General features: G+C 48.4%; 1 protein-coding gene across 2 annotated transcripts in view; it reads left to right on the top strand.

The window, feature by feature from the left end:
• The window catches only part of SLC14A2 (solute carrier family 14 member 2), a 175,439-nt gene that overhangs the window by 126,637 nt on the left and 26,978 nt on the right, over positions 1-21,824 (top strand). For both annotated transcript variants that reach the window (XM_058676946.1, XM_004579529.2), the window contains 7 exons: positions 5,704-5,856; positions 7,522-7,702; positions 9,167-9,356; positions 10,997-11,125; positions 15,310-15,502; positions 19,152-19,299; positions 20,462-20,596. In XM_058676946.1, the coding sequence (XP_058532929.1) occupies positions 5,704-5,856; positions 7,522-7,702; positions 9,167-9,356; positions 10,997-11,125; positions 15,310-15,502; positions 19,152-19,299; positions 20,462-20,596 (1,129 nt within the window). The remainder of the gene's footprint in view (positions 1-5,703; positions 5,857-7,521; positions 7,703-9,166; positions 9,357-10,996; positions 11,126-15,309; positions 15,503-19,151; positions 19,300-20,461; positions 20,597-21,824) is intronic.

Genomic DNA, 21,824 nt, shown 5'->3' with positions numbered 1-21,824 from the left:
ATCACTGTTACAAAATAAGCATTCATGTGTATGGAAGAAAAAAAAATCCCGAGGTTTTGTTGAAAAGCAAGAAGGAGGTTCAAGGACCTAAAGGGCATACCAGGTCAAGTTCGTAATGGAGCATCAAGAGCAGAACTGAATGCCTACTCAAAGAAAGGAAATGGATACCTACCACCCAGCTCCGTTCTCAGTCCAGAGCCTGGAAGGAGCTGTGTGCTTGCTTAAATCCAAAGACCACAAACTTCAACTCCATAAAGCCAGGCACTGGGGAGACGAAGGATCTGGCCATGGTCACTACAGGGGAAGAGAAGGAATCCTTGAGGAAGAGTCCATAGCAAGTGGGTTGGTGATGCAGTTGAGGAAAGAGCGCTGGCCAGAGCACTGGAAGTCTGGGTCAATCCCAGCACCTGTGTCAGCTCGCTTACTGACTTAAGGCAGGGGCCCCCCCTTCTCTGGGTCTGTCACATAAGAAGGGCACCATCTCCCTCCATCATGGAATCACTTGGGAATATGCAGTTTGGGAAAGGAAAGTACATCGTAACATAGGAAATATTAGTGTGTGCTGTTCAAAATGGTGCAGAATGTGTTGGACTTATGGGGTCGAGTCTCCAGTGACTACTTGACTCATCTACTGGGTCTCTATTGAGCAGCTCGTCTAAGATTCTCTGATGCAAGGAAATCACCTTTAAGGGGCCATCTAGTGGGGATGAAGCATGAACGCAATCAGCAATGACTGGGACCTCAGAATGCCTGGGCAAAACACAGCAGTTTGCAGCCTCCAAAGACGAGGGGTATTCCTACCTGCTTCTCTCCCAGCTCAGGGTCTAGAACTTGGTGGGTAAGAGCAATCATAAGCAGGCTCTATGGATCAGCAAGCCAGGTAACTCCACTGACTATAATGTAGCATACAGATCCACTGTGATAGTGCATCAGGGGTGAGCTACTTAACTACTCTGCAGAATTTTGTTCAAGTCCCTTGTCCTTCTCCCTAACATCTGATCCTACCCATGACCTCATTGTGAACATTCACATTTAATTAGCAAGAAAAACACAAAACTTGTTCTCTTAGCTGCATTTCATTCATCTAGTGGCAAGCCTTCATCAATGCCAACACTCAGAGATTCGATCACACCCACACTATGCGATCAAAAGTAATGCAGGTATAAACAACAAAATTGCCCTGTGTTTATCAGTTACGTTTGTGCCAGGCACTGGCTTAAGCAACTTGTGTGCATTATTTTGGCTAAAACCATCCTGTTAGGGTAGGTACTGTCATCGTCCTCTTCTAATGGTGGAATGAACAAAATAAGGCATACAGAACATTCACGAAGCTTCCCCAAGAATACATAGATAATAGGAATTATCCAGAATTTGAATCCAGGTGGCCTGGCTCTCCTACACAGGATCTCCACCATAGCATTGGAACTGACTACCTGAAGTCTTCTTGGGGCTACTCAAAGTGTATATAAGCTACGCATGTGTGAGACAGGTGCATGTGAGTATGAGCCCTAAGAACCGTGTGGGCCAAAGGGAAGGGGAGACTGCCTACAGGAGAGCATGAGATGCCACAGAGAAGATAGGGCTGGGGGTTGGGTGCTGATAGCAGGAACTGATCGAGTGAAGATGTACAGCACTGACCCCAGAGGCAACCAGGGGACCAAGGGCAGCCACCTGCCCAGGACAGGGCAGAGCACATGCTCACAGAAAGGAAGCAATTGGCTTGAACGCAGGAAGACGCATCTGTGCAGAAGTGTGGGAGACTGAGCTGCTGCTCTCTTTAGAGCTCTTACCCTCTCTCCCTACATCGCTCCAGCTGATGGAGACAACATCACTCCTGGGTACTGAGAGGGCACACCTAGACACAGTTTTATTCTCTAAAATCAAAGATTTGTGTTTAGCTTTTTCATAAGACTTGCTTGCTTAAACAAGCAACTATTATTCTATGATTTCCCAACAAGTTCAATTGCCATTTAGAACACTTCCTTTCTGGGCCTGTGCCTTGTTTACCCTTGGCTCATGGTTGCACACCTGGGGAAACTATAGCCAGGGACTCAGACACAGAACCTCAGCAGGCTTTGGGGCAGTGGGACACAGAACAGCATTTTAGGATTATTTATCCATCATTAGTGGATAGGTGCCGCGGAACGGGGAAGAAGTCAGAAATCTGCCTGGAGCTGGCCTGGGCAGAGAGGCCCTGGCCCGAAGAGAGAAGGAAAGCTACATGGCTTAGTGATTGCCTTTGATAAAAGGCATTAAAGCAGGACTTCTCACCACAGCATCCAAACATAAGCTAATGTCTAGGGAGGGGCATCCCAGGATGTCTGTTCTTACCCTCTCCTCTTGGCTACCACGGACTCCTCGTTGTTTTTCAGCAGTGGGCCAGAATCCACCTACCCAGGCCTGGGGAGCCTCAGGCATCAGCACCCAGCCCTGGCGAAAAGGCCACAGGCTCACTGGCCACCAGATATCATTCTTCCCAGACAGCGACAGTGGCCCACCCGAAGCCACCAGGGGTCCGCCTCTGTGACCCCTGTCCCACCAGCCTCACCCTCGGCCACATGAGTCAGGCTCCTCTCAACTCAGGTTAACCTCACTGAGCTGTAGCCACCAGGACAAGCTCAGAGCCACTCCTCAGCCAACCTCTTGCATAACTCAGCCCTCCTTAACCCAGCTACTGGCCTATTCACCTGCTCTGTCTGCCCAGGTGTGTACATCTGACTTGTCCCTCCCACCAGCATCCCCTGGCTCAGAGGTCTCAGCAGAGCCCTGGTCAGACTCAGGAACCATGACTGGTGAGCCAAGTGCAAAGAAAGGCAAGGGCTTTTCTGTCCATCCTTCTGGAAAGCAGGGGCATCCAAGGACCACTGACCCGGGCAGACCATGATGTGTTCTTGGAAGCAGGTTTAATGCGCTGGCTCCAAGCTGAGCTGGAAACGAGTTCTGATGCCCTGAAGCAGGACATGGCTCCAGTGAAGTTTTCACACCCAGTTCGTGCAAGTGGCGACATCTTAAGAAACTTTTGAAAGGCGGTTCTTTCAGCCAAAGCAGCTGGTACTTCCCTGGGATCTTCCTGGGCACCCATGGAAATCGCAGTGGGCCTTTCTATGGGCTGGCAGCCAAGGACACAAGATCACAGTCCTGGGACTGGAGCGCTGCTCTTAGAAGAGGGAGCGAGGCCTGCACAGTCCCTGGGAGCAGAGAAAAGAGCAGAGGGCCAGCCTCCTGGGCGCCCTCCACACAGAGCAACTTTGTCTTTAAGAGGCCGCATTTGCTCTGTCTCTGAGAATGTCTTTTTTTTTTTTTAACAAAGCGAAAGAATGTGGTGCTCCCTCCAGGGGATGAGCACGTGGGTCCTCTCAGGACACACAGGCTTGCAAAGCAGCCACCTATCTCCTTGATCACATAATAAACCTCATCATGATGCTTTAACAGTTTTGACTGGCAGCATTGCCCTCCCTTTCGGTAATACCAAAAACAACAATCTACCTTGCAGTTGATAACATCTTAGATATGATGAAGTGCGTCTGGAAAGAAACTGCTTGCCATCACTGTTTCCAGTAGATTTCGCAGCCACTGGATCTAACTCTAAGTCTTTCCATAGCATTTCTAGTTCCCCCCGACGTAGGTGTCATCCAGGTACCCACATTTGATCTTAGCCAAAAGGCCGAGAAGCGATCATCCAGGTACCCAAAAACCTGACCGCTGCTCACTTCCTACCTGGCTGGCTGGAAGGGAAATTCGTAGCAACCAGTAAGGAATACTGTACCACTCTGTGACCACCAGAGGGCGAACGCGCACAGAAGACCGATAGGTTCTCAGGCTTGCTGGATTCCTCTGTCTCAACCTTTCCTGCAGGCCTGCTCCAAGGCAGCGTGTCCCCCGCCCCATCACCGAAGCCCACCCAAGGACCCAGAACAGAGAAAATGGCCCCGGAGTATTAGGAAGAGCAGGTGCCCAGATGCAGAGATCTATGTCAATGGGAGGTGGAGGCAGCCAAAGAATGAGAGAGAAGTAACCAGACTGAGCAGCGGGAGTACCAGAGAGATGAACAGCTCTGGACGACCCAGCAAGACGGGGCCAGAAACACAACGGCTGTGCCCACACGGAGGTCCTGGAGACCCAGCAGTGCAGTGGATCAGAAGCCTGAGGACCAAGAGGGGATAACCAAAGAAAATGGCACTCACAGTACTCACAATACATGCAGTTGACCAGTACATGCAGTTCTGCAGCCAGGCTAAGTGGCTTGATACAGGTGTGTCGAGCTCCAGGGTTGAGTTTCTCTTGGAGGAGCAGGGTAAAGGATGGGACCATCCCAGCAGGAGGGAGAGGGGAAGAGCCAGCCAGGAAGTGGAAAGAAGTAAAATTGATGACCCATGGAATACTGACCATCCACGTTGGCCAATGTAGGGCAGGGCGGGGAGATGGTCAATGGCGGAGGGAGTGGATAACTAATGGGTTAAGAGTCTCCTGCAGGTCAAAGGGGGTGGGTCAGAGGGGGCACTCAGCAGGTGAGCTCCAAGTGCAGGAGGTAGCAACCAGAGCAAAGCTCCGTCCTTGAGACATCAATGATGGGTGGTTAAAAAAAAGAGGAGATGAAGATGAGGCAGGCAGAGTGCTGGGAGACACGGTGCTGGGTTGTGTGTCTGGACCCTGAAGGCTACAAGTTACTGTGAAAGTCATTGGTCGCAGCACTTGAAATCTCCGGGCCCTAGGAGCTTCAAGAGCCCCTTTTATCAGGGGCAGGAGAGGAAATGGCACAGGGACTCAGAGAGGCGTGCAAAGGGGAAGCAGAGCTCTGCATCCTTCCACAGCCTCTGCAATGCTAAATGTCAGAAGCCTGCAGCTTCCTGCCGTGCAGGGGAGGCTGGAACAAGGGAGGCGCAGGAGCCCATCAGGAGATGATGAGGAGCAGGTGCCCCTCTCACACGAGCTCCAGGGTTGAGTTTCACTACAGGGCATGATGGCGCAACTGAGCAGCAGCAGGCCAGACCAGAGCTGAAATTCTTGAAGAGAGGAGGAAAGACAGATGGCCCTGGCTGCGGCGGCACAAGGGAGCCGGCCAAGTGGCAGTGTGGGGCGTTGTGCACCTTCCCTGAAAGCGAGGCGTGGCATGAGCCGTGGACTCTGGTGCAGAGGAAAGCCTTACAGCCTGGATGCACATGGGTTCCACAGGAAAACACCTGTGCTTCCTGCTGCTCCTGGAGAAAGTGATGACACAGGCAGTGAGGAAGGATGGGGGCTTGACAGCAAGCAGCACAGCCTTTAGAAAGTCATTCTGTAAGGCCTTCCTCGGCACTGGCTCCGTGAATGTGAGTTCAGGGTAAAATTTATGTATGACTAACTAATACAGCAAGAGGGTTCAACAGGCGACATGGAAGATGCCAGCAAACAGTTTAGGGATTAGACACAAAATCGACAAAGCTGTTCCCACCACATTTGGCAACATTTGTCAGGCAACACTTGACCCCAGAAGTGGACCTGTTTCTAGACTTGGAAGAATGAGGGTAGGGGAGTTCTGTAAAGGAGGGAGGGACGGCCCAAGCCCCCCTACCCCCGGCAGCACCAGACACAGTTCAGGTAGGACTTGGGTGTGCTGCTACTCACCTCCAGGACGGAGCTCCCACGTGTCTCAGCCTCCGCCAAGCCCTCTGACCCCATTCTCAGGCATCTCTTCTTTGTCTCCTCTTTGCCATTGCCCACTAGATGAGTAATCGCCCTCTGAAGCACGCGCGCCAGGGCCACAGCAGCCCTCTCCTGCCTGAACCCTTGTCCAGCAGACACAAGCTCTACGAGTGGCCCCCAAGCCCTCAGGACACTCACCCGGCCCTGCCCCTCCTAGAAATGCCTGAGGAAAAGGTGAGGAGGTTGGAAAGGTTGGCGTAGGGGACGTGGGAGAGGGAAGGGGGAAGAAGTTGTTCTCCCAGCTTCCCAGTGGAATTGTTATCCAAGGAAATGCCACCGCCCAGAGGGTCGTGCCCACAGGAAGCACACGGTCTTACCCCTGGCAGGGGGGCCCCCAGGTCTTATATAGACAATGTATTTTCCTTGGCAAATAGGTGATGTTCTGGACAAGTGAGAAGCACCCGTTCACCCGCTCGCCAGTCTTGCCACTAGGGCCGCAGCCCCTCCCCTCGGGCTTGCTCACTCCGTTGCGTGAGTGTGAGCAATGCAGAACAGACTGCTGTAGCCGCCCTCACAAGGAGAGCAGCCCAAGACTGCTGAGGCTCTGCTCCACAAAACATGTGGACAATGTTCAGAAGAATGAAAATCACTCAGGAAAGTGGATCGGAAGAAGCTTATTAGGGTGCAAACCAATGCGCGAATCCACACACAGATATCTTGAAAAAATTCATGGGAAATGTATGTGATGAAAACTAAACTATGCATGTATTTCCACATGTTTTGCACCAATATAAACATATATTTCACTTCTATGTAAACTTTTCTAAAGTGTTTGCATGTATTCTGTACAGAGGTGATTTTAAAGATGTATTTATTTTTATTGGAAAGGCAGATTTACAGAGAGAAGACAAGAGAGAGAAAGATCTGTCTGCTTGTTCACTCTCCAAATGGCCACTATAGCTGGAGCTGAGGCAATCCACAGCCAGGAGCCTGGAGCTTCTTCTGGGTTTCCCATGTGGGTGCACAGTCCCAGGGAGTTAAACCATCTTCTACTCTTTTGCCAGATCACATGTAGGGAACTGGATGGGAAGTGAAGCAGCCAGGACACGAACTGGTGCCCAAAAGTGATACTGATGAAGGATTAGCCTGTTAAGCCACCACGCTGGCCCTGTATCTGTGAACTTTTAAAATATGTTCACATACCACAAGCCTTTTTAACGTGATGACAACCACTCTTCATTAGCATTGGTTTTCATTATAACCTCATTTATTTTGTGCATTAGAAAGATAACCCTAGAGGGCCCGGCACGGTAGTGTAGCAGTTAAGGCCCTCGCCTTAAATGAGCTAATTCTAATCCTGGCAGCTCCACTTCCCATCCAGCTCCCTGCTTGTGGCCTGGGAAAGCAGTCGAGGATGGCTCAAAGTCTTGGGTCCCTGCACCCGCATGGAAGACCTGGAAAGAAGTTCCTGGCTCCTGGCTTCGGATCAACGCAGCACTGGTCATTGCGACCACTTGGGGAGTGAATCATTGGATGGAAGATCTTCCTCTCTGTCTCTCCTCCTCTCTGTACATCTGCCTTTCCAATAAAAATAAATAATAAAATCCTTAAAAAAAAAAAAAGAAAGAAAGAAAGATAACCCTAGAAAGAAGTTCATAGACTTGACCACACTACTCAGTGGGATTCCTGGCATGAAAATGCTAAGAAATGTCCCCTCAGAGGCAGGTGCAGAGGTCCTGGGCAGGGCAGGCTGGCATGGGACACACAGGAAAACATGAGACAGTGGACACGAGGCTCCCCCTGCAACTTACGATCCTTTCTCAAACAGCTGACACCTGCTGTCTCCCCTGCCTCACGGCGCTCTGTCACCTGACATCTCTCATGGCTTTTCTCTCAAAGGATCTCCGGCCAGCGGATGAAGGCAGCCACATTGTGAAAATTGAAAAACCCAATGAAAGGAGCAAAAAGACAGAAAATGAGCTGCCCTCTCACAGGACTGCTGGCCGCCGAGGCTTCAGCCTCTTCCGGGCCGTGGGCTACCTCACCGGCGAGATGACAGAGTACAGGAACTGGCTGAAAGGTAAGCCAATCCCGGGAGCGGGGCAGCCAGGTAAGGCCAGAGACCAAGCCTTCCCCGAGAACCAAAGGAGCTTCTCCCTCATACCCCCATCCCCTTCCCACGGGCAAGGGCTCCACTGCTGGGAGAGAGGAGACCCCAACTCAGAATTAACTCCCAAGATTCAGAATTGAAATGTGTTCCCTGACTTTGTTTAGTACAACCCCATTAGCAGCATACTTAGTTAATTTTTTAATAAAAAAGGAAAGAAGTCCATAAATGTATTTTTTAATGTTTTTTTAAGTCGGTTACAGAGGAAGGAGAGACAGAGACAAAGAGAGAAACATTCCATCCCCTGTTTCACTACCCAAATGGCTAATCTCCTAGATTGGCCAGCCCCCTAGAACTGAGCCAATCTGAAACCAGATGCCAAGAGCTTTTTCTGGGTCACCCACATGCATGCAGTGGCCCAAGCATTTGAGCCATCCTCTTGCTGCTCTCCCAGGCCATAAGCACAGATCAGAAGTGGAACAGCCAGGACTTGAACAGGTGGGATGCCAACCACACAGTGAGGCTTGGAGTGCTACGCCACCATGCTGGCCCCATGCAAAGATACTTGAAACGGTTCCTGGAGAATGTGATTCACAAATTTGGAAATCTAAACCCATGAGGACCCTTCCAACAGTTTTTGGAAAAATGAACAAATTCTGAAAAAAATAGACATGCCTGGGTTTCAAAAGTTTGTGTACCCAAACAAACTCACCTTTTCATCCCATTGTCCCAGGTATTTTTTTTTTTTTTAGAGCTGTCTGATAAGCTATTTACCGAGTGCTGAGTGGTAATCCCTTCCCTGGTTCCATAGCCAGTTATTAAGCACCTACTGTGTGCCAAGAAAATAGTGACCTCACGCTCCTGGAGGGGCCCGGGTCACTCCTGGTGACCTTGTACTGAGCAGGTGCCACACCCTCTCTGTCTCCAGCTGCCCAGGTTGCCCTGGACACCGCATCTGAGATCCAGCAGCATGCTTTCCCCTCTCCCCATGGCTTCCTCTGGGCCCCACTCAACAGCAATTTTCATAGCTGGGCTAGAACAATTTCTTCCCTGTTTCCTCTTTTTGGACTTTTTTTGTTTTTCTGTTCACATCATAGCCCTTAACCGAATCACACCGCAGTACATAAAAAACTTGCCTCCCTCCACTCCCCACCTACCCAGCTTCCCTCTGGAAGGCTGCTGGGGCTCCCTTGCCAAGCAAGCCAACGGTTGGAACTGCATTCAGTTGTGCTCGGCATGGTGCATTGGCCTATATAGCAGAAACAAACACCCGTTGGAGACCACTCATAGACCTGGCTGAAGACCATCTCTCCCCGCTGCCCCCTTCCCAGGCCAGGCTGAGTGAGGAGACATGCCCTGACATCTGCATCCCCGTTCGCCATGGCTGCCAGGCAGCCCAGGTGGGCCCCTGCTGATGGCTCTGTGTCTCTCTCGCAGACAAGCCCCTGGTTCTCCAGTTCGTGGACTGGGTCCTGCGGGGCACCTCCCAAGTGATGCTGGTCAACAACCCTCTCAGTGGAGTCATCATCCTCGCAGGGCTCATTGTGCAGAATCCCTGGTGGGCCCTCACAGGAGTTCTGGGGACAGTGGTCTCTACCTTGAGTGCCCTCATCCTGAGCCAAGACAGGTGAGTCCTTGGCAAGATACATGAGGGAAAACAGGGGAAGCTTTAAGTCCCCAGAGTGTCACAGCACCTGCTCCTGCTCATGGCAAGGAACCATGTCATGTTCTGACTGACTGTGCAGGCTGGATGCGCTCTGCTGTGGGAGGCACAGAGGAACACCTAAGCTATGTGTGCCTCGCAGAGCCCAGGTTGGGTCAGGGGGCATGTTGTAGAACTTGACCATTTCTTCAGCTGTGGTCAAGTATGGTTCCCATACTTTCCTGATGTTCAGCTCACTGACACCCCTCTCCATCCTCCCTCCCACAGACCTGCCGATCCTGTGGATCGGGCAGGGGGGGGATGTTCTTACCAAGCACCTCCCCCGTGCTTCTGGTGGCCAGAAGGTCTGAGAAATATTGGATTAGTCTATAGCTTACGTTTTTCTATGTGGGAGTCACCAGCCATTTACAGATCATGAACTCATGGTCAATAGCATCTTTAAAAAATGAAAAGAAAAGAACACAACAAAATTAATGAGAGTAATCCATGGATAGTAAAGACATATGATACTTGAGAAAGTGTTTCCTTCATGTTCAGATATGTGTGCTTGGAGGGAGACAGGGAGAACCAGGTCCCAACAGAAAATGACATCCTTGCAGTGGGCATCTCTGAGAACAGCCAGTGCTTATTATGAGGACACAGCATCACTTCACAAGGTAGACAGTGCAGGCCAGAGAGCCCACAATGTATCAGCCAGGGAAGGAGCCCAGGGGGAAAGAAGAGCTCACCTGAGGTGCCACCATCAGTGGGTGGCAGGATCCAGGTTTAGACACGGAATCTGCATCTTCTAGGCTGAGAGACCTCTTGAGGTCCTGTGGATGGGTTGCAGGTGTATGGAGTGAGATGAAAACTGCACTCCAGCCAGGACTTCGTGTCTGCTTCAGCCAGAGGGTTGCCTGTTCCCATGCCTCATCATCTCACGGGCAGCTGGCAGAGAACTGGCCCCTGGCAGCCTCATCACTGATACTACCTAGATAAATCCTGTCCTTCCCATTGCCTTCCGGTGACTCTGAGCCAACCTAAGCCTAGTGTGTTTCCTCAGGCAGCCACACAGCAAAGATAATCATTTTCCTAACACAAGGGGTTATGCTGCCAAGGCAGTCCTGGTTGCCTTTCTAGCTGCTCTCATTCCTTCCCGACCTCCTTGCCTGTCTCCAGCTGTCCTCTCTCCCCGTGGCCTTGGGAGCAGCTAAGACGATGCCTGCAGGATAAAGCAGAGAACTTGCAGTGCACATGGCTTCTCTGGAGCGCAAGTGGCTACAGACTCAAGCTTGAGTTTCACACATGTCTGAGCCCTTCTTTACTGAGGTGGGAGGACAGGACATGTGGGTGCCCACAACTGACACCAGTAGTTGTGCCACAGTAAACCAAGGCCAGGGTGTACGTGCGTATGTGTGTGTGTGTGGGGGGGGGTGTCTGTGTGTCTGCGTGTGTGGTCATTGGGAAAAAAGCTCTATGACCGTCCCGTGCTTCTTGAGTTATTATGAGAAGGTCATAGGTGCATTGTTATGAGAGGAATCATCTCAGCTAGGCCTAACTTCAGGGTCTTGGGAGGGAGGAGGTCAGTAGGTAGCCCCAGTGTGTAACCCCTATTCCACCCGCAGGTCAGCCATTGGCTCAGGACTGCATGGCTACAACGGGATGCTGGTTGGCATACTGATCGCTGTGTTCTCCGTGAAGAACGACTACTACTGGTGGCTTCTGCTCCCTGTGGTCTTCACAACCATGGCCTGGTGAGGCACTTCTCTCCTTCTGCTCATGTACTCCCAGGGTCCCAAGGAGCTTATGTCTTAGCCTGAACAGGGACATGCACCCCTGGGGTCACAGGGTCTTCATAGCCAGGCTGTTCGTTGGCACAAGATCCCATGAAAGCCCATGACTTCAGTGGCAATGCAAAAGGGTCGTTCTGGGACAGAGATCCTCCAAGCAGTGTGAGGCCCTCTGTTTTCACTCGTGCTGATGGTCTCCTGAGTGCTAGAGTCATCCCTATATGTCAGACACAGTGCTGGGCTCAGCAGGGTTGTGTTTCTCCCCAGTCTGCAGATGCAAAGGGCAAGGCACACAGAAATTCTATAACTTGCCCCAGGTTGCACTCTTTGAAAGGCCTTCTGAACCCACAGCAGGCACCAGTAAGCCAGGATAAGAAGATCACACAGCAGTTGTCTGTTGTGTGGTCTAACCAACATCTGAAAGCTAAAAACTCACTTGTGATGGAATCCAGAGCCTGTGTAAAAAGCCTTGAGTCTTTGGACTGGAAGCCTCACTTGAAATCCTGACTGGACAATCACCTCCTCTTGCAAACAGAATTAAAAAGTCAATACCAAAGGGGTGAGGAGCAAACATGTGCTCAGCGTGGGTGACATACACAATGCTTTGTTCACTGAAATTCTGACGGGCCTGTGTGGCGTCAGAGGGTCCTGGGTGCTGTGCTGTCACCGTGCCTGCTGCTGACACAATGAAGGCCACTCCCCAGTACCTAACACCGTGTGTCTGTACTGCTTAGTTCCAAGCTCCTCTCAGACACAGTGACTTGCTCCTGCTCTCAGCAATAAATCAGCCCCAGGGATAGATTTTTACCATTTCTAAGAGGTAACTCTCTTTCTTTGGTTTCAAAGCTTGGAATGAAGAAAACCAGCTAGCTTAATTGGGTTTAAGGACTATTTCATTATTTTTTTAGTAGTGCTTGCAAATACATTAAACATTCCAAGCAGTTTCTTTTTCTTCTTTCTTTCTTGACTCATTGGGACAAAAAGCCAAGCCAGCCATTGTCTGTGAGGTTTCTTCCAAGTCCCCCCGCGCCCTCACCCTTGTGTGAGAAGAATTTGTCACAGGCAGAAGACTCCAGTGAGAGAGGTGTTTGGTCAGAACTCAGAAGCAAGGCCAGTGAGAAGAAGCGCAGCCAGGACTGCAGGCAGGGGTGAGGAAAAGCTGGGCGCCATACGTGCTGCGGATTCAGTTAGATGGCAGTGAAGGGAAACAGTTAAAGGGCTTTAAGCAGAGGAGGAATGGATATAGTTTCCATCTCAACAAATAATTCAGCAGTGTGGAGAGTGAATTCCAGCTGGAGCTACAGTAGATACTGAAACATTCACTGTCAGAGAAATGACAGTGAACTGGACACAGGTGACACCTGGGATGTGGCCAGAAATGTCTAAGTGTTAACGCATATCAAGATGATTGAGACTATGGGACTTCCTGCTTACTTGCCTGGAAGGTATGGAGTGTGAGAGAAAGCAAAGGAGATTCAAGACATGCCCATGATTGGCTCAATAACTGGGTTATAGAGCCAAACTCACAGAAAAACAAGGTTGATGGCAGGAGACGGAAACCCACTCATGACTTGCTTGGACACATTTTACTTCAGCTGTCCCCGTAGAGATCATGAGATGGCAATCACATATGCGTACCTTGAACTTGGTGGCGAGGCAAAGATACAGAAGAGATAACAGAGAAAAAGGTGTGTCATCCTTGGAACCAAACAGCATCACCTCCAAAGAGAAGATCCAAGACAGCCTTAGGGTTTTGAACACTTCAATGTCTGGCAGAAAAGGTGGGACAGACATGGGAAGAACTTGAAATTAAGCTATTGAAAAGAAAACAAAAACTAAGAAAGGGCCCAGCTTGATAGCCTAGTGGCTAAAGTCCTCACCTTGCACACACTGGGGTCCCACATTGGCGCCGTTTTGTGTCCCAGCAGCCCCACTTTCCATCCAGCTCCCTGTTTGTGGCTTCCTGGGAAAGCAGTTGAGGACAGCCCAGGGTTTTGGGACCTTACATCCACGTGGGAGACCCAGAAGATGCTCCTGTCTTCGGATTGACTCAACTCCAGCCAGCTGAAGAAAGATCTTCCTCTCTATCTCTCCTCCTATCTGTAGATCTGACTTCCCAATAAAGAAAATAAATCTTAAAAAAAAAGAAACTAGGAAATCCCACTGTCTTGGAGCTCCAACTTCGAAATGAGTGGGGCACAGAATGACTAAGAATTTGGCAGGCCACAAGCAGGGAGCTGAATGGGATGCACCACTGAGCAGCTGGGACACGAACCGACTCCTTATGGGATCCCAGCACATACAAGGAGAGGATATTGCCACTAGGCTATGTAACAGGGCCCAGATGGAGAAGATTTTAAAGAAGAAGGTACTAGTGCATATTATATAATGGTAAGAATAGTCTGGAGAAATGAGACTCAAATGGCAAGAGAGAGAAGAAATTTTCAGGAATGATAGATCAAAACAAAATAACCAGAAAATCTTGGCCTGGTGAAAGAACAGAAAAAAAAAAACTGTCACCTGAAAAAGGCAGAGGGGCCAGCATTGTTGTGAATTGAGCTAAGCTTCTACCTGCAATGCATGCATCTCAAAATGAACTACTGGTTCAAGTCCAAACTGTTCTGCTTCCAATCCAGTTCTTTGCTATGCACCTGGGAAGGCAACAGAGGATGCCAAGTATTTGGGCCCCTCTCACCAATACAGGAGACCTGAATGGAACTTGACTCCTGGCTTTGCCCTGGCCCATCCCTGGTTGTTACAGCTTTTTTCAGTAGTGAACAAGTGAATGGAAGATTTCTCTCTTGTTCTCTCTCTCTTGCTCCTGCTCTGTCTCACTCTATTTTTCCTTCCCTTTTAAATACATAAATAAACCTTTCTTATAAGTAAAAATAAAATACCCAGTGTGGTAGCCTAGTGGCTAAAGTCCATGCCTCATATGCACCAGGATTCCCTATGGGCGCTGGTTCTAATCCCGGCAGCCCCGCTTCCCATCCAGCCTCCTGCTTGTGGCCTGGGAAAGCAGTTGAGGATGGCCCAAAGCCTTGGGACCCTGCACCCACATGGGAGACCCAGAAGAGGCTCCTAGCTCCTGGCTCCTGGCTTCAGATCGGCTCAACTCCAGCTGTTGAGGCTACTTGGGGAGTGAAACATCGGATGAAAGATGTTCCTCTCTGTCTCTCCTCCTCTCTGCATATATGACCTTACAATAAAAATAAGTAAATATTTTTAAAAAATAAAAAGATGAGGAAAAAGGCATACATAGGGACAAGATTATATAGGAACAAAGTCAGCAGGTGCAGTAAAATGAAGCATTTCCCATCTGACCTCTTCTGTATTCTTGATGACATAAATCCAAGTGGTTATTTGAGAGCAAAGGGAAGCAGGCAGTCAAGACATGATGGAAAAGGTGCAATTTTAAACAGTTGTCTCAGAAGGGCAGATTCTATGCATGTGTATTAGAGTTTGAGGTGGTCACAAGTACCCATTTGAGATCCATACACATTCATTACAGGGAGACCTTTCAAGCAGACATGTGATGTCCTAAGCTCATGGTGTGTGACGGATGTGAGGTGTTGGGAATAGCACCGCTTTTGAGGGAAACTCAAGTATAACAGAGACTAGCTGTCTAGTGCTGCTCACTCAGTGTTTAAAAGTAGTGGTGAGGATGTGCTTCCTGTTCTGCCTCCAAAACCCATGCTCTTTCCCAAGAAGAGATCAAGCAGACAGCAGGTACAGACAACCAAGGGCTTCATGTTCATGCTGGAAGCCCCCAGAGTAGTATTAAGTATTTTTTCTGAATTGCAGCCTCTATGTTATCTGCATCCCTTACCAGCCCCCTTTAGAAGGTCTGACCCCGAAAGGTTATTCCAGTCCAGGACAATCATTGTACAACTTCAGGACCCAATACCCATTGTAGCATTTCGCAAGGATCACATTTGGCTGAGTTTTCCCCAGGTGAAGCAGCATGAAGATATTTACATGATTTAATAAAACTGTCTATTCAAGATTACTTACATTTTTCAATATTTCTCCTCTACATGCAAGCTGCAATTGAATACTTTATCTCCAATTCTGGATCAACAGACACTGGAGTCTTGTGGGAGTCAGGACCAACGCAGAGACTAACTCCTTCTCCCTTCTGTCCTCAGCCCAGTCGTTTCTAGTGCCTTGAGTTCCATCCTCAGCAAGTGGGACCTCCCCGTCTTCACCCTGCCCTTCAACATCATATTGACCCTATACCAGACAGCCACTGGCCACTACAACCTCTTCTTCCCCACAACACTGGTGAAGCCTGTGTCTTCCGTGCCAAATATCACCTGGACAGAGATTGAAATGCCCTTGGTAAGTTACCCAGTGCGAATGAGCACAGACTGTCAAGTCCTACATGGCTCTCATGTTAACAAATCAGTGGATACCTGGGTTCTTGCTTCTCTAGAAGCATCCCTGAAAGATGGTAAACCTCACAAAATATTTCTGCCAGAATCATGCATCCCTTCCACAAATCTTTACTAAACAGCAAACATGTACTGGACATTTGTTCACACACAGGAAATACTTGAGGAATAAAACAGCTCCCTACCCTTAGGAAGCTAGTGTTCCACACAGGGAAGCAGAAAACAGAGAAGGGAACAGAGAAGTACAAAGCTGACAGTATAGACTGGAAGTGGTTGTAGAGGAAATAAGAGTTGGAATGGTTTCATAAAGGAGTAAGAAACTAAACTGAATTTTACAATTAGGATTGTAAAGATATTATTTGTAGACAATGGCAGATTTTATCTATACTCTATATCAGTGGTTGCTCAGGCATGTTGTTCCATGGGAACGTGAGGTACTGCCTGGAGACATCTTTTGTAATCAAATCTAGAGATGTGTTACCGGCCTCTAGGAAGTAAGTAGATGCCAGAGATGCTGTTAAACACTCCACTTGCCCAAAACAGTGTGGCCAAAGTTGAGAAACTCTCTTATATTCTACTGTCACAAATGGGACATTCATTTGTTCTACTGATCTCTAGACATTAGGAGGAAACTGATCATAAACAAAATGTAATATAAAATTAAGCAGAATGAGCTGTAACATGTTGGCCTTGTTAGGAAATACAGAGCCTCACAAGAGCTGATGCTAACACAAGCCTATTGTGTCCCAAGAGCTTAACATTTTTTAAAGATTTATTTATTTTTTATTGGAAAGGCAGATGTACAGAGAGGAGGAGAGACAGAGAGGAAGATCTTTCATCCAATGATTCACTCCCCAAGTGGTCGCAATGACCAGTGCTGCGCTGATCTGAAGCCAGGAGCCAGGAGCCAGGAACTTCTTTCCAGGTCTCCCATGTGGGTGCAGGGACCCAAGACTTTGGGCCATCCTCGACTGCTTTCCCAGGCCACAAGCAGGGAATTGGATGGGAAGCAGGGCCACCAGAATTAGAACCAGTGACCTTATGGGATCCCAGGGCACAAGGCGAAGGCTTTAACCACTACACTATCAGGCCAGGCCCAGATCTTAACATTTTAACTTATTTAACTCTCACAATAACCCAGTACTGTAGACATTATCATTGTCTCCTTTTTACAAATGAGCAAATCACAGCACAGAAATAGTTGCCCAAAGTCAAACTGTGTGAGTGCCTATACCTAAAACTCAGGTAGCCTGATGTGGGTGGTTCGACTCATTCAAGTTCTCACAGTCCAAGGCAGGACAGGCACTGCCAGCCTGAACACTCACAAGCAGACAGAACTCTCTCCTTCTCAATGCAGACCACCACATCTCAGGGCATATTAATGTGACACTTAGGAGGAGTACAGAAGAGGCTGGGTGCTCAGTAAATTTCCATCACATACCTGACTGCTCTTCACCCCAGGATGTCCGCTACAGCGGGTAGCGCAGCATGGAGGGGGCAGGCTGCCTGGGGCACAGGTCACCAGGTTGAAATGTGGGTCTCAGCAGCTGGAGCTTCCTGCCAACCCCAGACTCCATTCCAAGGCCTCTTTTACCCTCATTCCTCTCATTCTTGACTGCTTGGGCTTAAAACCCATGTTCCTGGATGGCAAGGTGGAAACTGGACTCTTCTCAGCACCCCACATTCCTCAAATGTTGACAATTCGTGGAGATTTCTTTGGGTAGACTTCCAGTCTGTTCCCTATAAGTAAGCTGAATTTCAAGAGTATGAAAGTGTTTACTGGGTTCCTGTAAATAAGACTGGACCCTACTCTTCTGTTCTTTTCACAAGTTTGTAGGTTTTGTTCCAGTGTTTGGCTATATGAGACCATGCATTTAGAGACAAGAATGGACAAAGCTTATCAGCTCTCTGGGATTCCCAAAACACTATTCCCCTGAGAAATCAGGCTGGTCCCAAAATTGAATCAAGTTGTTTAAAAATACAAAATGTAAGGGCATGTGTTTGGCACATCAGTTGGGACACTCACATCTCCAAGTGTTCAGGCTCCAGTTGCAGCAGTGCTTCTGATTGCAGCTTCCTGTCTACAGCCATACCACCCTGAACGCGCCCGATTTTGTCTGATTGTAGCTTCCTGCTGATGCACATCCTGGGGGACAGCAGACAGCAACTCATGTCCCTGCCACCCGCATGGAAGATTCAGACAGAATTCTGGGCTCCTCACTTCCTCCTGGCCCAGTCATGGCCAGCTGTTGCAAGGGTTTAGGAATTAACTAGCAGATGTTTATAATTTGATATTTTAAAATATTTTTAAGTACAAATCATTGTCTAAGAGGGGGGAAATCCAGTTAACTTTCCATATCTACCATAAATTATCTATAACTAATCCCCAAACTACACATTCAATTCACCTGAGATCTGGCTCGTGCCTCTACACCAATCAAATCAGAATGTCCATGGATGAATTAGACATCATTATTTTTTTTCAAAAAATACCCAGGTGACTCTAGGGTACAGCAAGTTTGGAAACCACTCAAATAACCAATATATATTTCTTAAGCACCATTCATGTACACAGCCACAAAGAACCCGGCCCTCAAATAGGTCCTATGACCCAGGAATGGAAAAAAGAATGAAAGAATTTTAAAGCTAGAAGACAATCTGCTAGTTCAATCCCTCAGCAGGGCAACCATCACTCAGAATGAGAAAGTGACATGCCCATGCTTGCACAGTGCACCCATTTCAAACATTCTGACCCCTTGACTCCCAGGCCAATGTTCACTCTGTCTTGCCATTATGTCTTTCTTGTTTGTACCCTTAAAGGACTGAAAAAGAAAAAAAATGAATATTCAGCTTACCCTGAGGAAGGCTGTCTGACATCCCTGCCATATCAAGCCCTGTGAGTTCTAGCACAGCTAATCACTCTCTGGCTCAGGCATATTCAGCCTTCGTGTGTTCTCTCCTTGCTCCACACAGTAATGTTCTGCCATGTTTAGTACTTATGGAGAGCAAGGTAGCTCTGAATGGACAGCAGCCATCATGGGTAATGTATCAACAGTACCTTGCTCAGCAGTGAAAGGGATAAATACCTTAACCTAGCAGTCAAGTGCAGAAGCTCTAACTTGTGCCTGACTGCCTAAAGGTTGAGTGACCTTCAGTCAAATCATCCATCAAAAATGGCCTAGAATGTCTCCACCATTTCTGGAGTAGTTCCAGGATTTCAGAAGCTCTGGAAGAAATCTGCCAGTTCCCTGAAACCCACAACTGCAAAATAGTGAGGCAGTGTATTCGGGTCACACAAAGCATCTGTCTGAAGGCAGAAACTGTGTGTGCTCCTCAAAACTACCCAGACCCATCCCACAGGCTGGGGGCCCTGCCTGACTTTGCAGGAGGGATGCTCAGATGCCTGGCTGGTGGTGGAGTGTGAAGCCATTTGTTCCAACCTGTGCCTTCCCCTGTTCTCTCCCTCTGATCAGCAATATCAACTTCATGTTCCACCCTATTACCCAATCCCAGCAATGGCTCAGCCCTGGCCCAGGGACCTGCTCTTTGCATGTTGGGCCTATGCTCCAGTAACCTTAATTCTGTTGACTTTACAGCTGTTACAAGTCATCCCTGTCGGGACTGCCCAGGTGTATGGCTGTGACAATCCCTGGACAGGTGGCCTGATCTTGATAGCTCTGTTCATCTCCTCACCACTCATCTGCTTGCACGCAGCCATTGGATCCATTGTGGGGATGCTGGCAGGTAAGACAGAGCCACCTCTCTCCAGCCAGACCCTGTGACCAATTTTCCAAAAGTCATTTCCCCTTGGTACACAGCAAGCATTCTAGACTAAGGCTCTTGCCTAGAGTTTTAAAACAGCATCAGTGGTAAGATTTATTGTTCCCTGTCTTGATCTCCAAAGGTCACAGATTTTAGCTGGAGGTCACATGGAAGCGATTTTCACAGGTTTACAGACTGAACCCCTGCAGTTGAGGGCAGAGGAACAGAACAGGATGGGGGCAGGAAACAGCAGCAGACCCTGCTGGCTCTACATGGCCCAGCACCCAAAAATGTTGAATAAGCTAAAAGAAACTTTCCCAAAGCTGGATTGTCCTTACTCCAAAGTGATTCCCTTTTCCAACATGCTTGCCTACGTAAACACAGGTACACACCTGCCTGTATCCAGACACTCTCTAACACTGGTGGGCACCGAGAGAAGCAGCCTGTTTTTCAGTTCGTTCAGTGTCCGCCAGAAAATTTTGGAAGTAAACTCTTTTCATTGGAATTCATTTCAGAGTTATCCAAAACTTACAAAAATAAAAATAATGCAAGAGGCACCCACAAATTCTTTATCCAGATTCATAACCCATCGCTTGGCTATAGCATTCCTCTACTTTTGAGGGATCTTCATCAAGCTCATGGGTAATGTATATTATGAGACAACTCTACATAAGTTTCAAAACTTTTTTGCACGAGAATAAATTTAACGTTTAATTCCATTTTCCCACAAATGTTGCAGAATACTCTCACATATCTATATGTGTTGGTACCTAATTTTTCAGAACCATTTGAAACAGAACATTTTCAAATTAAAATGTTTCTTTCTAAAATAAAGTGATTTCTTTAGCCAGAGGAGTAGGGAGTGGGCTGGCATTCCACCTCCTTGGTTTTCCCTCACTCATGAAGCTTCAAATATCAGGGTGAAACTTCTGGCTTTGAAAAACAGCCTGAAAACCACTGTTCCCTTCCCGTCATTGGTTTTCTTAGACCAGGTGCCATTTGTAGAGTTTCCTTCAATAAGCAGCATTTGAGAGTGTGGGGTGAACATCAGGAAGGAGGCAGGTCTAAACCCTGATGCCAGCCACAGGGTGGCCCTTATTCTGTGGTCCAGAACCAACCAGAAATACCACACCTTGTCCCACAGCCTTGTCGGTGGCCACACCATTCCAGTCCATCTACCTGGGTCTTTGGAGCTACAACTGTGTCCTCTCGTGCATTACCATTGGAGGCATGTTCTATGCCCTCACTTGGCAGACCCACCTGCTGGCACTCTTCTGTGGTAAGTGTTCATGCTCCACCTTGGGTTATGTGAAGTCCATGGTGACCACCACAGTAGCGAGCAACGGTGACAAAAGGACCAAGGTATAATGTTCAAGGTATAATGTGGATGCTACCTTTAGCAGCTGGGGCATTTACGATTCCTGCACCCCAATGGAGTCACCACCAGCTTACGGTCCTGTACTTACACACTGTTGTGACATTTACAAGGGCATTGCATATGCATGGCTTCACGTGTTACAATTGTTCCTTCAATAGCTGTTTCTAGGTGGTCACATAGAGCCCTGCAGAACAGGCCCACAACAGGCTAGAAAAAAATGATACACTGGTAAGCACATCTTCAGGAAGCCATGGGCTAGTGGAAGCAAAGTTGTTACACAGATCATAATTATGGCAGTGGTGTCTGTAAAGATTGTTGAAAAGACTCGATGAGATGATATGCCTGGGAGCACTGAGGTCCCAGAAAAATCATAGCATAATGTTATGGAAGCTTGTTTACCATCCAGGACATAGAGGATGCATCATCTGAAGAGAAAGTAGCTTGTCCTTATTGCACCCCAGCACCAAGCTCTGGGGTGTAAGAACATCACCAAGATGTAGACTGTCAACCCATCTCCCAGCGGAGGAAATGAGACTCAGAGTTTATGAACTCTTCCTACAATGTGGCTATGAATGGTGGAAGGGATAATCTAACACCAGCCACATCTTTCCACCAACTTTCCTCTCCTAGAGTTCTTAAAGTCTCTGCAAACAACAGGACTTGAATAAGTAAAACCAAAGCCAAGGAAAGGGCAGAATAACATCTGGAACAGCTTCATTTTTGTTTTTCCCCACTTACATGTAGAAGCTGTAAATGACTTCCATGCTGCATGCAGCCCCCTCAACCACCAACATGAGGGTGGGCATGGAAACGGGGAGCTTGTAAATATTTGCAGAAAATTACCATGTGTTCGGGGGCTCAGACCATAAGCACCATTGACCTTCAGAGAAGAACAAAGTTGCTAGAACCATCTGGAAAAGCTTCAGGGTGAAGTTGGGATAGGATTTTGATAGACACACAGAGAGGGGCACCAGAGACACCAACAGGATGGCAGACTCCCATAACTATCCTTGGGGTCCAACTTCTGCAGGTGAACACAGCTGCCTGGCTCCTGGGGACTGGTTCAGCGGCCCCATAATGTCCAGTCCTGATGAGACTTGGAGAGTGTCAAACAGCACCACAGCAGCTA

The sequence above is a fragment of the Ochotona princeps genome, chromosome 18 (genome assembly GCF_030435755.1).
Source record: "Ochotona princeps isolate mOchPri1 chromosome 18, mOchPri1.hap1, whole genome shotgun sequence".
NCBI lineage: Eukaryota > Metazoa > Chordata > Mammalia > Lagomorpha > Ochotonidae > Ochotona > Ochotona princeps.
This window is presented reverse-complemented; position numbering and strand designations above follow the sequence as displayed.